General features: G+C 34.7%; 2 protein-coding genes across 2 annotated transcripts; one reads left to right on the forward strand and one right to left on the reverse strand.

Moving 5' to 3' along the window:
- The first annotated feature begins 7540 nt into the window (after window positions 1-7540).
- Window positions 7541-8285, forward strand: LOC104235921 (uncharacterized). Its single transcript, XM_009789753.2, has one exon. It carries the CDS (start codon window positions 7833-7835, stop codon window positions 8043-8045), a length of 213 nt encoding a protein of 70 aa, XP_009788055.1. The 5' UTR covers window positions 7541-7832; the 3' UTR covers window positions 8046-8285.
- Window positions 8286-9934: 1649 nt separating this feature from the next.
- LOC104235918 (uncharacterized) lies at window positions 9935-16271 on the reverse strand. Its single transcript, XM_009789750.2, has 3 exons — window positions 15686-16271; window positions 12765-12786; window positions 9935-10280 (listed from the first exon to the last, which is right to left on the reverse strand). Exons 1-3 carry the CDS (start codon window positions 15880-15882, stop codon window positions 10071-10073), a joined length of 429 nt encoding a protein of 142 aa, XP_009788052.2. The 5' UTR covers window positions 15883-16271; the 3' UTR covers window positions 9935-10070.
- Between the last annotated feature and the right edge of the window lie 429 nt (window positions 16272-16700).

Here is a 16700-nt window from a genome sequence, read left to right on the forward strand (position 1 = left end):
TATAATTAAATGTGTTGCCTATATGGTAGCTTGCAAATTTAATTTAATTAAAATGCTTATTGGTGTTATTTTAATAGAAAGTCATGAATATTAGAATTAACTTTTTCCTAATAACTTATGATTAATTAAGTCCAAATATCATAACTTTATAGAGTAAGAGTTTTTTATACTATTAATAGGAAATTAAACTCATAAAATTTCATCGCATCATGTGACTGTTATTTTCAAGTTGCAAACTACATGATGGGTGAATGGTATAGATGCAAAACCTCATAGCAGCATTGTACGTACCTCAATATCTCCAAAATGCCCAAACAGTGAGTGAAGGGTGGAAATTACTGACAGAGACACTGTCCTTATCCATATTATTTCTCGCAACCAAAAGTACAAATATATTTGCCTCATGTATGATTTTATGCGTAAGCTCGTTCATGGAGAAACATCATCTGTCCAGTTGAAATGATGTCATAATCAAGCAAAGCCTTTTAAAGACATTATATTCGTCGCATTAATGAATTTATTCAAGATGCAGCTAGTAAAGTAGCTGTTTCATGTTTGGAAAGGTATATATAGACACAACAAATTAAGAATTAAGAAAAATCTCAATTAACTCTTGATTTGTCACAAATCTATACATACAGTATGCTAGCTAATGGTAAGATTAACTTATTATTCTCTCGGAATCTAGCTGCTGGCAGTCACTATAGTCTATAGATATATATAATCAAATATAGTGTTTAGGTTAAGATGACCTATTTCTGGTTCGATATTATCTTTGCGATCAGGCGATGCAAAAAAGGCATCCAAGTCTCTCAACTATATATAGTCTTTTGAATATCAAGCCCGTATATATTAAAGGGAACGTCATTTTCTTGATTTTGATAAGTTGTAATATATACTGGTACTTAAATATAGGTCTTATTCGGGGTATCCGGTCCCATTGACAACACTTTCAAAAGTTTACTCACTTATATAATAAAAAGGATCGTGCCGAGTGGCGGATCTACGATTTTTATAATATGAGTGCACCACTAAAAAAGTAGAAAAAAAAATATTAAGTGAAAATTGATCTCTGCTCTTCTAGATAAATAACTAAGCATTCAACCAAGAATACCTAATTTGGAGGAAGATCATTGGTTCACGTGCCCATAAAATAGGATATAAATCCGCCTGCATAAGTACTTTATTTGGAATAGGGAATCATGCATTTACGTTATCAGATTATTATGTCACAACATATCAGTTTTGCTACTATTGTTAGTCCTAAATTAGCATTCCAGCAAAAAGAGAAGGAAAAAGATTCGAGATATGAAGCAGAGACAGATGGATATAGCTAAAAGAACAATAGTACATACCTCATTGATCGATGCTTCATGTTTATCTTCATATCTACTTGTAAAGTAAATTGTAAGCTCATGAGTTCCAGATATTATATACTCGTGTGTATTTACTTTATATATACTCATTTTACATTATGATTGCATTTTAAACTGTTTTAGCAAAGTATTCCCTACTACTTTGCCTTGGTACGACGTTTAAAAAAAAAAGAAGATTGTTGAAGCTTGTATTCTAAAATAAATCATAAATATTTGTATGACAATAAATCATTTCATTAACGATAAATTAAAATAGAAAATTTAAAGCTACGTTACTTCTAAATAAGTAAGTGTGACTTTTTTCGGGCAAACTAAAAAAGAAAATATGACACATAAATTGGTACAGCGTGAATAGTGCTCTTTTCTATTTTTCAAGTAGTACCAATCTACTTCTGATGAACGATTAAGTGTAGATATTTCATCTTTTAGGTGATTCCTTATATGATAAAACTATATATATATATATATATATATATATATATATATATAGCCCTCTCGCGGTCTCACCTCGCCACTCACGATACAATCCAATATCTAACACAATTATTATCATATATCTCTACAGAGTATTTCGTAAAAGCTTATTGCCCAAATACAAGAGATGGATTCCATCCGCAAGCGCAAAACAGGGTTCATAAAAGGGAAACTGGTGAAGTCTTTACACCGAGCTGCAGCATCACCTGTACAATACGGGAGCAGCAAGGTGAAGCCCATGGCCACTACCACAGCTCCTGCTTACAGCTCCGAGAGCATGAGTCCTCGAACTGTTTATCATCTTCATCTTCATAATCATCAGCCAAAAGAAAAGCTTATTCCATATAATCCAAATAGTGTTATTGCCTCATCGGCTAGCTTCTCGTCAGATGCAGTAGGGTTTATAGTGAACCAGGAGCAAGCTGCTCCTCCACTGAAGCCAAAAGTTTCTTATTACATTCCACCGCAGAGTACTGTTGGCTCTAACGGTAGTACTACTGGCCGCGGCAATTATTATGGAAAGATTGACACAGACGAAACCGTTGATTTAAAGGCTGCTAACTACATAACAAGTGTTCGGGAGCGTTTCAAACTTGAACGTCTTCATTCAGAAAGGAACCTGTCGTCTCTGCAATCTCACTAAATTTTGCATCTTAGTTCAACCTTAATTACTGATTATAATTAATAATCTTAAGCATTTGCAAGCAGGCAAGGTGTCAATTAATCGTTAGCATTAATGTCACTTGATTTTGTTGCTAGTTTTTTAAGTACTAATTTAAACTTCATAACAGGAAGTATGTGAGGCAGACAGTTAATTTTCATGCAATAAGAATAAATTAATATTGCATCCTCTTCGTGGAGTAGTACTTGATCATTTTGCATTTGGGGTTGGTAATTTTATGAATCGTCACTCAGCTTTTATTTTATTTCATCAAAGTCATTAAAATTATTTATTTATAAACAAAAAAGACAGTTAAAATTATACCACAGGAATTCGCTAAATAATTTTTGTCACTCAATTTTTCTTAAAGTATTATAGAAAATGCCTCTTTTGTATCCTTATAACGAATTACTATGATACTTGGACAAAGTTTAATTTGAATATATTGGTAACAAAACTAGTGATTAATTAATTTGTTTCTACTCTCTATTAAAGAACCTATTTTTGTTATTTGCTCGTCATGTTATCTAGGTGTATATATTCTCCACTGTGCTGTAAGAAATCCACACTTTAATTCACTAGAGTTTATGGTAAAAAAAAAAAAATTACAAGGTATCTGTAGGTAGTTATATTTCCTACATCTCCTCTTTTATTTCGTTATTAATTAATTACTACTGGATTAATGAAGATTCAAAAAGAACCTCTCTCTAGCTGTCTCTTTCGATCAAGAAAAATACGTTGCGTTCAAGAAACCGAATGTAGGAATAATCTTCATCTTACTCATCCAATTATCTGGTGACAATGACTGGGAAACTGACATAATTTTGGGTATTATCACTTTTAGCACTATTTATTTCTGGTAGCCAAAAAAGTGTATAAAATTTGTATAATTTTTATATATAACATACAAAATATATATATATTTTATACATTTATTCGGCTATATATAAAATATTCAAAATTTATACATTTTCTTGCTATTATTTTTACAGCGATTATACAGTGTCATTTTTTCCACTAATATTTCGGCCTTCAATATACATAGCCATATTAGTCATGCAGTAAGTGGATAATTTTTTTGTTGCATTCTCAATCCACTAGATATCCAACAAATATTCTATACCTCTAACGTTTTTACTATACCAGCCATCTATTTCGTATTTCGTATTCTGTATTTCATATCTCTTATAAAACTGTTATTTTATTATGCATTTTTATGGTACTAATATATCGTCTCTTGTTGCTTTTTTTGAGCCGAGGGTCTCCTGGAAACAGCCTCTCTACCCTTCAGGGTAGGGATAAGGTCTGCATACATATTACCCTCCCCAGACCCCACTTGTGAGATTATACTGGGTCGTTGTTGTTGTTATTCTATACCTCTAACAAAGGCATCAACAGTTTCCTAATAATTCATGAGCATCCACTTGTTTGTTTCCTCTGGCTAAAAATAGGCACTAAGAAGGCAATAGTGTTTTCTTGGTGTGGTTTTCTCACTTTAATCCAAATTAGAGCCTTAATTTCAGTATGTTTAAGTAATTAGAAGCAAATTGCAAAAGTTGGCCAAATGGCAAAAGTATGTAAATGTGTACTCTTGTAGTCATCCCATAACAACGACTTTTTTAAGTAGTTTTCCACTTTTTGTTCTGTATTAATTAGCAGCAATATTATATTTGAGTGTAAACAACTGAATTGCAAATATAAACCCCATTTATTAGTTATGCATGTTGGATAAATAATCTAATTTTTTTAATTCCAAATATGTGGTATTAATCAGTTTATGTACTGGGTAATTAATGTGATGCATGTATCATGACTTCGCACATTTATTTTTTTGGCTTTAATAATTCTTAAGTCTTCTGGACCATGATTTGGTCTAAGCTTTTATAAATAAAAAAGAAAAAATTGCACTGACATCCTATTTGGCCGGACCCATTTAACCTATACCCACTTTTTAATTTTTTTTTACTTGTACTCACTTTTTAATTAAACAAATGCAGTCCCTTTTCTCCTCCTCTCTTCTTCTTCTTCTTCTCCTCCTTCTCCTTCTTCTTCTTCTTCTTCTTCTTCTTCTCTTCCTCCTCCTCCTCCTCCTCCTCATCCTCTCCTAATAGTGACAATGATTTAATATATTGTTTGTGTGAATATATTTTAAGGTAGTTTATAAGATTTTACAATGATGATCTGTTGTGCTGCTTTATTTTTTTACTATTATTTAGGGTTCTTCCTCTCTTTTTCTTAATTGTAAAATGGGTTCGTTAGATTTATTGTTGTTTTGACAAATTGATAATTGAGGTTTATTCTTGATGATATTTGGATGTTATGTTTCAAATTTGAGCTCATTTAGAGTAGATTTAGGTATTAAATCGTATATTGAATTGTTAAAATTCGAAAAACAAATTTCTATTTCTGGGCAATTTGTACTTCAGACCTATTGGCCTTATGTGCATCTAAAGTGCAATTTTTCACTTCATACTTATTGGTCTTAAGTGTAGGACAGACCTTTTGGCTTTAAGTGCATCTGAAGTGCAATTTTCCACTTCAAACTTATAGACGTTAAGTGCATGAAATTATTGGTTATATTTCAGACTTATTTGCCTTAAGTGCATCTGAAGTGCAATTTTTCACTTCAGACTTATTGGCCTTACGTGTAGGGAAATGTTTGTTGCACTTAAGACCTTTTGGGCTTAAGTGTATCTGAAGTTTAATTTTACACTTCAGACTTATTAGCCTTAACTGCATGAAACCATTGGTTGTACTTTAGACCTATTTGGCATTAAGTACTTTAGACATATCACATTTACTTTTAGTGTTGTACTTTTTAGATGAATCTATCCTGATATGGGATTCGCTATCAAAAATTGTCATTGGTCTTCATATTGATATTGCTAATACCTTCAACGAGCATGTCACAGTAAAAGTAGTCAAACAATTTAAGATATGAATGTATGTACTATTTAATAAGCATCCAAAATTCAACACAAATTAACTATCATAGTATTCATGAGTATCAAAATACACCTTGACCCATACGAAATGAATACACATACTGTAGCTTTAAAGAACTTATAATAAGCAAAATAAGATAAAGTAATTGGCATTTGAGGATGTTTCTAGCCGGTGTAAATGTGGACACCGATGGCAATAAGGAAGATAGTAATGAAGCCAAAGAAGAGAAGAGTATGTATGAAAATGGAGAGTCCACTTGTCTGAAAATTGGCAAACTCTACCGCCCTGCTGTTTCCTGGTAGTTGGAACAAAAGCCCAGGGCTCAACAGAACAAACAGCACCACTGCTATTACCACTGGTCCCCAATCAGCCATCTCTGTTAGTCTGATATAAGTGATGTATGTAGAAGTGAAAAGGAAATGAAAAAGGGAGAAGACCAATGATCTTTAGAGAATTTGGGAAGAGGAAATTAACCAGAATTATAGACATGGAATTTCCACCTTTATTATTTTTGAGATAAGTAGAGCCTGCTTAATTTCTTTTTCAGCAAATTAAGGACAAGTGAAACAAGACAATGCATACTCTGCCAACACAGAAATTACCGCATTGTGAGACAAATACAGCGTTTGTTTAATGACACGTATTATCAGTTGATAGCGAATAGCAATTAACATGATTATCATTTGCCGACCATGTAACAGTTGAGAATCTTCTCATTTCTTCTCCTGGACGGCACTCTCTTTTGTGGGCTTGAGCCATTGAAAACATGTGCATAAATTACTCGTTTAGATGGTAAAAATAGCACGGGCTAGCCAGTTTTTGGATTGATTATTCAAAAATAGTCAGCATTTGTAAAGTCATTAAAAAATAGCCATTATTTTACTGCAACAGGGACCGGTCCAGCAAAATATACTGGAGATCGTTGCACCTGTATATGAACTTCCAGCATATTATGCTAAACTCCAGTATATTATGCTGGAGTATTTTTCGGATCTTGAACAGTGTATTCTTTCAGATTTATCTCTACATAAAAAGTGACTAAATTTCGATTATTTTTGAAACTGTGACTATTTTTGAATGACCACTTGTAAATCTGGCTATTTTTGAATTTCTCCAATTTAGATGTTCTTTATAGCAAGACAGCAGTCCAACCCAACATTGATGGCCCTACCTGCAGGTGGAAAATTAGAAAATATAAAAGCCCATTCAGGATGAAAACCCATTTCGTCAATCCAATATGTCAAAATAATGGTAGAAATGACACCAGGTAGCCACTTTAAAGGGCCATTATTTAGGAATTAGCCCGTGTATCCTGAATTTCAGTTTAATTTTACAGGTCAAAAATGTTCTGAGTTGTCCTGAAATTAAAATTTTTAGTTTAAAATTTCAGGACAAAATAAATAATGACAAATCTCTAAATAGTATCCCTGAAAATGATTATCTGTGTACTTACCCCAAAATAATGTGAAGAATTAACCCAAATAGCCACCTACCCAATCGCTTAAACTAAAAATAGCCGGTGGAGGTATAATATATACATAATTTATATATTATATGTGTAACTAATGTATAGACTATGTGTATGGCTGGAAAAAGTAAATAATGAATACCTAAAACTTAAGATAAATTACTTGTTACAACCTATTAAGATACATTAATAGTGTAACATTATTTACAGTGTACTTTAAATCTCATTGTAAAAGTCGTTTTGCATAAGATTACTTCCAGTTGAGGTAAAAAGCTCGAACAAACAAACCAACTGATAAGCATAAAAATCCAACGATGGCATGCATCAAAATCTTGAGCTATTGTTTTAAGTGCAAAATAGGTACTTAAACAATGCCAACAAATCATTTCCCAAGGTAGCATTACTAGCTGTTATCGAAGAAATCAGCCAAAGAATTGTGCATTGTAAACGCAACAAAACTTTGGCTTTCTCTACTTTCCACGTCCACCACCTTCTTTTTCCAAATCTTTTATAAAGACACCACCTTGATGAATTTCTTTTGTGTAATAAAATGTGTAAAGCAAAATGCAAAAGAAAGGCTTGCGCGTTCTTCAATAATCGGAAACTTAAACATAAAGTTGGTATTTTCTGTCGACTTCCATAAAGCAAAAATCCCCCCACTACCACAAATCATACCTTTCTTCCCCTTTAAAACACACTGCCTGCTTTTCACCCTCAAGTTTAGTATATCCCCTTCTCCTTCTTCACTAAGCAAAACACTACATTTGCCATATATTAGCTGCTACAAATTTGCAAACACCACAACTATATACAACAGCAAGAAACAGAGAGATCGCTTAAAGCTCAGATTTTCGAGTACCTAGTAATTTTTCCTTTAGATAAAGAAAGACAGGATAGTGAAATAAAGATGGTAGCTGATTGGGGACCAGTGGTGGTTGCTGTGGCGATGTTCATCCTACTTTCACCAGGATTGCTATTCCAGTTACCGGCGAGGACTCGGGTGATTGAGTTCGGGAACATGTATACCAGTGGGATTTCTATCCTAGTTCATGCCATCTTATTCTTCTGTATATATACAATCTTGATAGTTGCCATTGGTGTTCATATACGATCTGGCTGATACTGGCAACAAGGCAAAATTTAAGTTTTCTTCGACCCTGCTGCTGCTCCAGCCAAATTCTCAACTCTTCTTCCTAAGGCTTTGGTGAAGGGGGATTCTTGTTTTTATCAAACCTTTTTCTGTGTTATTTTTCTTTTGAACTAGTTTCATTTTCTGAGATACACTCACTAAGTGTTGTGACATCAATGTTTATCAAATTCATGCATATGAAAGGAACAAGTTTTTGAACCACTTTTATCATATTCTCTGTACATGACGGTTCTTAATATAAACTCTTCTCTTTTTTCTTTTCTTTTTGGGGGGAGGGTTGAGGGGTAAGGGTGTACAGGGAACAAGGTATATATAAAGGCAGCCCGGTGCACTAAACTCCCGCTATGCGCGGGGTCCAGGGTAGGGCCGGACCACAAGGGCCTATCGTACGCAGTAGTGGTGGGCATTGGTCGGTTCGGTTTGGTTGTGAATATTATCGGTTTTGCATATCGGTCATCGGTTTACAAATATGATTAACCGATAATCGAACCGATAAGATATCGGTTATCGGTTAACCGATTATTGACTATTATCGGTTCGGTTATCGGTTTACCCGATAAGATAACTCAATCTAGAGTTAAACAAAAAAAAAAACAATTCACTAGAATTAAGTAAAAAAGAGAAGAATTCCCATATAGTATACTACCCATTTCTGCATTCTAGCCACAACTAATATTTGAAGCATGCTTCATTTTGACAAATTCAAAACCTGTGCAATCTCAAAAATTGATATTACAACTCCACAAGCATTTCATCTCCAATTAGCTAGAAATAGAAGTTAACAAGAACATAAATAATAATTTTTTGGTTTCTTGCCAAACCATAATCAAGAGATAGCAACAAGAGTACTAGTAATTCAACAGTTGTCCAAACACAGTTGGACAAACACAACTGAAATAGTACTAATTCTTATTGGGTTATCGGTTTACCCGTTAAGAAATTGGGCAAACCGAGACCCGAACCGATAACCCAATAGTGAAAAAATATTAAATTGTTACCAAACCGTTAACCCAATAACCCGATATCGATACCTCAATAAGCTTTTTCCGGTTCGGGCTATTGGTTATACCCGATACGCAGCCTTACCCTGCATTCTTGCATGAGGCTGTTTCCACAACTCGAACCCGTGGCCTCTTGGGCACATTGGCAGCAACTTTACCAGTTACACCAAGGCTCCCTCGGAACATGGCGTATATATATGTTAGACAAACGCAACATACCGCATATCTGCTTTACTTATTACATTGTGGTAAACCGAAGAAAAGACAGAATCAATCCTTTCTCAAGGCGCAAGCGAGGGCTTGGACCTTTCAGATCTCAAACATTAAAATTAAGCACCAAACTGAGAGCTTGGAGATTAAAAACTATAATTAGGAAAAAATTGTCGCTTGAACAAATAATCCTAGGAAACACTCCCTAGCCTATCAAATCATACGGCACCATCATCTTTGGTCCAAGAAACATTGCACGAAAAGTGAATCCTGCAATTAGAAGAGTGTGTGTGTGTGTGTGTTTCAAACATGATATTGTAGAAGCTGATAATCTTACACTGAAGGGGTCTATACCAAATTGAATTCAATATCTCCTTTTTTAACCCAGAAACAAGACTAGTCGCTTTCCATTTCTAAATAAAAAAACTACTCATCAAATATATCAATTATTAATTCTAGAATCGACTATATGCCAGCTCTATTGCAGCTTACTGTCACAATCACACCACCTTAATTAGTTTTCTATAGATTTTGAGAGGAAGGAAGAGTTAAAAAACAAACAAAAAAAGATGCAGTTCAATAAGCATTTGAGCAACCAAGAGAAACAGTACGCAAATAAATAGGGCATATATAAATTAATACACTTAATTTCAAAGACTAAAATCTTTTTTTTCATATTTCCTCTTGAAAACCAAAGTACAAACAAACAGATCTTAACTTCAGCAAGAAAATGGTACTAGCATTAGAGGGAGATTTGGAGAAGATCTGGAGTATATATATAGGATCAACCAGTATAGATGTGAACATGAACAGCCAGAATGAGAATAGCATAAAGCGTAAAGAAAATAAGAGTATGAACAGCAATAGCTTTTCCATTAGTCTTCATGCTCCCAAATTCCAGAGTACGATTATTACCAGGTATCTGAAACAGAAGCCCAGGTTGTAGCAATATGAAGAGTACAACTCCTATCAGCACTGGTCCCCAGTCCGCCATTAACAGCAATAGGAATTAATTAGAGAGCTATTTCTGGTGCAGGTGGAAATTGAAAAACCTAGCCAAGAGAAAAAAAAAGGGGGGAATAGAAGCAAAAGAGTAGAGTAGCTGTAGCTTATGGGGAAAGCGGCCAAGAAAGTATAGATAGGAAATTTCTAGTTTATTGGGGTAATATATTGTGACAAGGACACTAATCACTAGAATTTTTGGATCCATTTGTGAGCACAAGACATAAAAAGCATTTATTAATAGCTTAGAAATGCTAAACACCAATTTTACTTTCGGCAATTTCTTGATCTTAATTATGCTTTGAGAGAACACAAAGGAAGAGAGGGAAAAGGGAACATTTTTTTAGTGAGTTGATATTCAATTGAAAAACATTTATTCGCACAAAATATTTACATACAACAACAAGAAGCCAATAAAATCTCACTAGTGGGGTCTTGGGAGAGTAGTGTGTACGCAGACCCTACTCCTATCCGAAGAAGTAAAGATATTATTTCCGAAAGGTCTTCGGCTCAAGAAAACAAAAAGACAAAAGAAGACAATATTAGTATCACCTAGGAGTGGCAAATGGGTGGCCGGGTCGGATATGGTTCGGATCGAAAACAGGTAATGAAAAAACTGATCAATTATCCGACCCGACCCATATTTAATACGGATAAAAAAACGGATTAACCGACGGATAATATGGGTAACCATATTATCCATGACTTCTTGCATATGATCACTTTTGGGAGAATTCTTAGTCTCTCTAAATTGAGGAATACCCAATAAGGCTTTACATATGTAAAAGTTAGACTCATTGGTTATCCATTTTCTAAATGGATAATATGATTTTTATCCATATTTGACCCGTTTTTAAAAACGTCATTATCCAACCCATTTTTTAGTGAGGTTAACTATTTTCTTTTAACCATTTTGCCATCACTAGTATCGCCACAGAAATCATAGGAAAAATAGGAACACCATGAAATCCAGAAGAAAGATGCAAAGCAAAAGCGATAGCTAGTAAATAGGTCATGCACTGAAAAGCGAAATAGTAAGACACAACATTGCCACTAGCTATTTTAGACAAAAACTCTATTAGACTAGTCTCACAAAAGGTACAAAGTAAGGCAAGACTCAACTACTTCCTAACCTACAACCCTAATACTCGACCTCCACATCTTCCTATCAAGTGTCATGTCCTTGGAAATCTAAAGCCTCGCCATATCCTGTCTGATCACCTCTCCCCAATACTTCTTAGGTCGTTATCTACCTTTTTTCCTACCCTCCACAACCAGCCGTTCACACCTCCTTATCGGAATATCTGGACTTATCCTCTGAACATGCCCGAACCATTTGAGTCTCGCTTCCCGCATCTTGTCATCAATTGGAGCCACGTGCACCTTCTCCCGAATATCATCATTCCTAATCTTATCCATCCTAGTGTACCCGCACATCTACCTCAACATCCTCATTTATACTACTTTCATCTTCTGGATATATGAGTTCTTAACATGCTAACACTCAGCCCCATATATCATGGCTGGTCTAACTACTGCTTTACAGAACTTACCTTTGAGTATCAGTGGCACTCTCTTGTCACACAGGACTCCAGATGCTAACCTCCACTTCATCCATCCTACCTCAATACGGTATGTGACATCCTCGTCGATCTCCCATCCCCCCTAGATAACCGACCTAAGGTACTTGAAGTTGTCTCTACTTGGGATGACCTGTGATTCAAGCCTCACATCCACGCTTACTTCCCCCAGCTCAGCGCTGAACTTACACTCCGAGTATTCCGTCTTCGTCCTACTCAGCTTGAAACCCCTAGACTCAAGAGTCTGTCTCCAAACCTCTAGCCTCTCGTTAATATATATTTTTATTTTTTAAATAATTAATCAATATGATTTAATATAAACATTTAGGTAAATTATTCTCTACTCATGAAGCCCAAGAGAATATTTTTCTATCTCCATTTGTGCGAAGAAGGGAAGACCTAACTTCTTTTCACTTTCTATCTTTCTATAGTTCTATTCCCTCCGGGCCGAATTCAGTTTTTACCCCCATGATATCATAAGTTGCTGATGAATAACATACCCCTTGAACTTTATGTAGAAAAAAGAACTTTTGGTCAAGCAAATTGTGCAGAAGAGAGAATATATTCCGCTGCAAATTAAAGGTCCGTGCCAGAAACTATATATATATATATATATATATATATTGACTATTATTTTAAAAGTGGCTATACAATATCATTTTCCCAAAATTAAATTAGAGGACCAAAAAATTCTTTAAAAGTGGGAGATAAAGTTTTAAATAGAAGTTATTAACAGATAAAGAATTAAGAGGAGAGGATTGGATGACAGAATATTTTAGAACAGGAAACAACTTCCACCAAACTGATTTAAATAATTTTTTAGGTTCTCCTAGTTTTGAATAAAACTTATTCTACCTATTTTTATTCCTAGACACCAAGGCTTAGTACTTTATCAAACTTGTCTTGTATCTATTTAATCTCCTTTTTCCTCTTTAATTGCTTTCATTTTCAACGATGTCCTGATTGTAAATCAGGAGAAGTTGCGTGAGACTTCTTTTTGTTTCATATATGGACCAAAATCGTACACTTATGGACCAAAATCTTATACTTTCGGGTCCATAAAAATCTGGATCCACAAAATTGTAAAATAAAAATATACCTCATATAACTAGTGTCAGTTGTACGGGACAGAAAATGAAATTTTCCGTAAATCAGACACTTTTGGCATAAGAGCTATTTTGAAAATTAACAGACATGATGCCACAATACCGTATGGAAAGATCCAATTCCCATGCGTTGGTCGGATAATGCGTATACCTCCTTTTTTCCGTCGTGTACCTTTTTCACTTTTACCTCTCCATTCTCTACTTTTATTGACGTATATATGCCTTTAAACTGTTGACTAATAAAAGACTAAATCAAGACCAAATTCAGATACCATTTTGTATCTAAATTGTTGTTCAAAGCCGAAGGGTAAAGTACAAAGATTTAAAAATAAAACATGAATTGTGATGTAATCAAACACTAGTATATACTATTAACGAGTGACAATAATTTGAGGCGAGTAGACCATAGATTTTTTATGAAGGTCGACAAAGGCCAGAAAATGATAAGAGTGTATTAATTATAGTGGCAATATTAGCAACCTAAGTCATAGCCCCCTCTGAAAAACGTGGAAGTTTATAATTGTATGGGTCAAAATCGAACTTAGGAAATCAGGCGTGGGAAGGTCGTTAAGTGAGAAGACGGTGTTTCGATTTGGGCAGCAAAGTCGAGGTCGATTGAAACCCAACAACGAGCTATTGTTGAGCAAGCCGTTGAAGCTGAGGTCGAATAGTGAGGAGTAGGAATAACAGCTAGTGTATTCTTGGGACTAGAAATGGGAATATTGTACTTTTTTAGGGTTTTTAGAGAACATCCCTTTTAAATAGAAAAAGAAAGAGAGAAGAGAGGGACGTGAGATTTATTCTGAAAAAACTATTGTAAGAAGTCGACCCTTGAGAGAAAATACAAAGATCATCTTTCCATAGTGATTGACTTTATCGATTATTCTTCCCTTTCACTCACATGATCCAAGAAAGCATTGTTCATATTCTCGTTTACTGCCACATTTCGTTGTCAGAAGGAAGAATCTTCCACGTCATTTAATATTTGGATGAATTGTTCTTCCTATTTATATTTATTGCCACATTTCATATTTATTGTTCATCATTCATTCTTCATTTATTCTCCAACGTGCGCATTTAATGATTGAACATACGACTCTGAGCACTAAGTAAACGATATTACTTAAATTCTTAGTTAGATCTAAGAATTAGTATGCTTGAATGAGATTCACCTTTCACCTTAGTTATCTTATAATTAGTTTAACAAAGAGTACTATATTTTTTGGTCAAATAATAATAGTACTATATATATATATATATATAGCTAGCTAGTATTACCATATTTCTACAAAAATAGCAGCACATAATTGATGCATTATTGCCCTTATCCACCATAACTAACACACCACTAGTAATAAGAAATTAGAAATGGGAATAAACAGTAAAGTGGTGGGGGAATTTTTATATATTCGCCAACTTTATGGGATTCTTAATATCATTTTCTACTTCCACGCCCATTATTAACGTATCCAAAGCTCCTACTCTTCTTTCTCTTCTTTAGTTGAAGGTTAAATACATAGAGAAGCATAAAACAGGAAACGAACAAGAAACTAAAGATGAAGGATTGGGCAGCTCCGATCATAGCTACGGCGTTATTTGCATTTCTATGTCCAGGACTAATATTTCAAATGCCAGGGAAGAATAGGCCTGTTGATTTCATGAATATGAAGACCACTTTCGTTTCTATGTTGCTTCACACTGTCTTCTTTGGTTTGTTTCTTATTCTCTTCCTCGTTATTCTCAATATACATCTCTATGCTTAGCTACCAAGAAAACATATACCTATGCTAAATTATAAGGAGGTAGATGAGAGAAATTTTTTCATGTGAAAATGGTATTTGAAATTTAGAGTTGAGAGAGTCGCAAGAATTACAATTCTACTTTTGTATTGTGAGTGTGGTTTTTGATTGATTTAGTTTCAATCTCATAAGGCCAATTTGTTTGATGTTCCAAACAACTAAAGTCACATATTACTACCTGCGTTTTCCTTTGGATTCAATTCTCATGTTGTTTATCTAATGGTTCCCATTCTGTTTCTTTTTATTTTTCTTTCACAAGTCTCAACCAGCTATAATTCAGCCAAAGAGAGGATGGATTGACTCAATTATTGGTGCCTTTAACATTATTGAATTCAATAGTTTAATAATAAGAATCCTCCCGCTTTAAAGGGATAGATGCCAAAGTTAGTCCTTTGATAAATTGCAAATTAGCAATCACTCTATTTTAGGTGAAAAAACAAACAACCACAAATAATTGATTTAACACAGCAAAATTTGCAAAGTGAATGATTCTGATTTTGAGATGCATATGCAATTCAACAAGCAAAAATTGCCACTATGGGCCCACGCAACAATCAAGATCACATGGTGTCTTCCACTTGTTATTTACAAAGAGCAAGACAAAATAATTTCTGGAATGACGAGTTATAAATCGCATTCTTTGGTTGCGACTTGTAATTGCGACTTATACTTATGAGATTACTAGCATTATTAATAACAGACTAGTATAAAAGAAGAAAAAAGAGCTATTATTAATAACTAGAGCTTTTCCCACCGATAATACATCACATCAAATCATAATAGATTGAAGTGAAATTTGAATGCTAAAAAAAGAGAAAAATAAAAGCGAAAAACATGCATGAAAAAGGTAAAAAAGGAAAATGGCCGTCCATGATCACTAGGATTCCAGTAAAGAGTTAAGAACCCGTGTACAAATGGATCCCAATGGCTAATAAGAAGATGCAAATGAGGGCGAAGTACACAATTGAGTGAACCAGTATGGACACTCCACTAGTCTGAAAGTTGCTAAACTCAACAACTCGATTGCGACCTGGTACCTGAATCAGCAAACCTGGCGTTAACAGTACGAATAGCACCACCGCCACAAACACCGGACCCCAATCGGACATCTTCCTCTCTTCACTACCAAACGGTGTATTTCCTCTCCCCTTTTGGATTCTCTTAACCACAACCACTAGTAAACACTGAACCAACCACTTATCAAAAAGCTAGGCTATTCTATTGGCCCCTCAATTCCCAAGAGACTAGATGATCTCAAAGATTTTGAAGTCTTGTCAAAATACACTATTACATTACTATAGGGTTCTCCCCTTATAACGATGGAATTTACACAAGAGAAGAGAGCCGGAGTAGAATGGAGTAAGCTAGGGGAAAACAGAACGTTACCCAATGAAGGTATTCGGATTCACACTTTATCCTTTTGCTTATATCACAACCTTGTGTCTATTAGTGGGATTGCTGCTTTTGATGTTCAGAAACACAAAGTAGGTTGCTTACGAGATCAACATTCTGATTCTTCTACCGACCCCCACAAATTACATTCTAAATAAATTCTTTGATTTATTTTCCTCAAGACAATGTTATCCTACCTTATTTCTCTTTAGATGACGAAACGACCGGTTACGTCTTCCTTAAAACAAAAACTACGAATAAGTTACACTAGATAACTTGGCACTTTTAACAGCATAAACTGCGGACTACATAGCATTGCGCCTGAGTCGGCAAATTCAACAATTATGCTCCTTTTAACAAAATAAAGGCTTGCTTAGTTGGTAAAAGCGCTTCCACCCACGACCGTTAGGTCCTGGGTTTGAGTCACGCTGAAGAGGAAACACAATAGATAGATCCTCCCAAAATTGGGAGGGGTTTACAAAGAAAAAAAAAATAGTATAAATTGAGCTGGATGAAATTTTGCAACACGAATGGC

Source organism: Nicotiana sylvestris, chromosome 2, assembly GCF_000393655.2.
Source record: "Nicotiana sylvestris chromosome 2, ASM39365v2, whole genome shotgun sequence".
Taxonomy (NCBI): Eukaryota; Viridiplantae; Streptophyta; class Magnoliopsida; order Solanales; family Solanaceae; genus Nicotiana; species Nicotiana sylvestris.

Coding starts and splice junctions, on each gene's coding strand:
- LOC104235921 (XM_009789753.2), top strand. CDS start 7,833: ATGGTAGCTGATTGGGGACCAGTGGTGGTTGCTGTGGCGATGTTCATC.
- LOC104235918 (XM_009789750.2), bottom strand. CDS start 15,882: ATGTCCGATTGGGGTCCGGTGTTTGTGGCGGTGGTGCTATTCGTACTG. Junction 12,787..15,685: donor TTAGCCATTGGGATCCATTT/GTACACGGGTTC, acceptor AGGAAAAAGGAG/ATTAAATAGATACAAGACAA. Junction 10,281..12,764: donor TAAATAGATACAAGACAAGT/TTGATAAAGTAC, acceptor CTATTGCTGTTA/ATGGCGGACTGGGGACCAGT.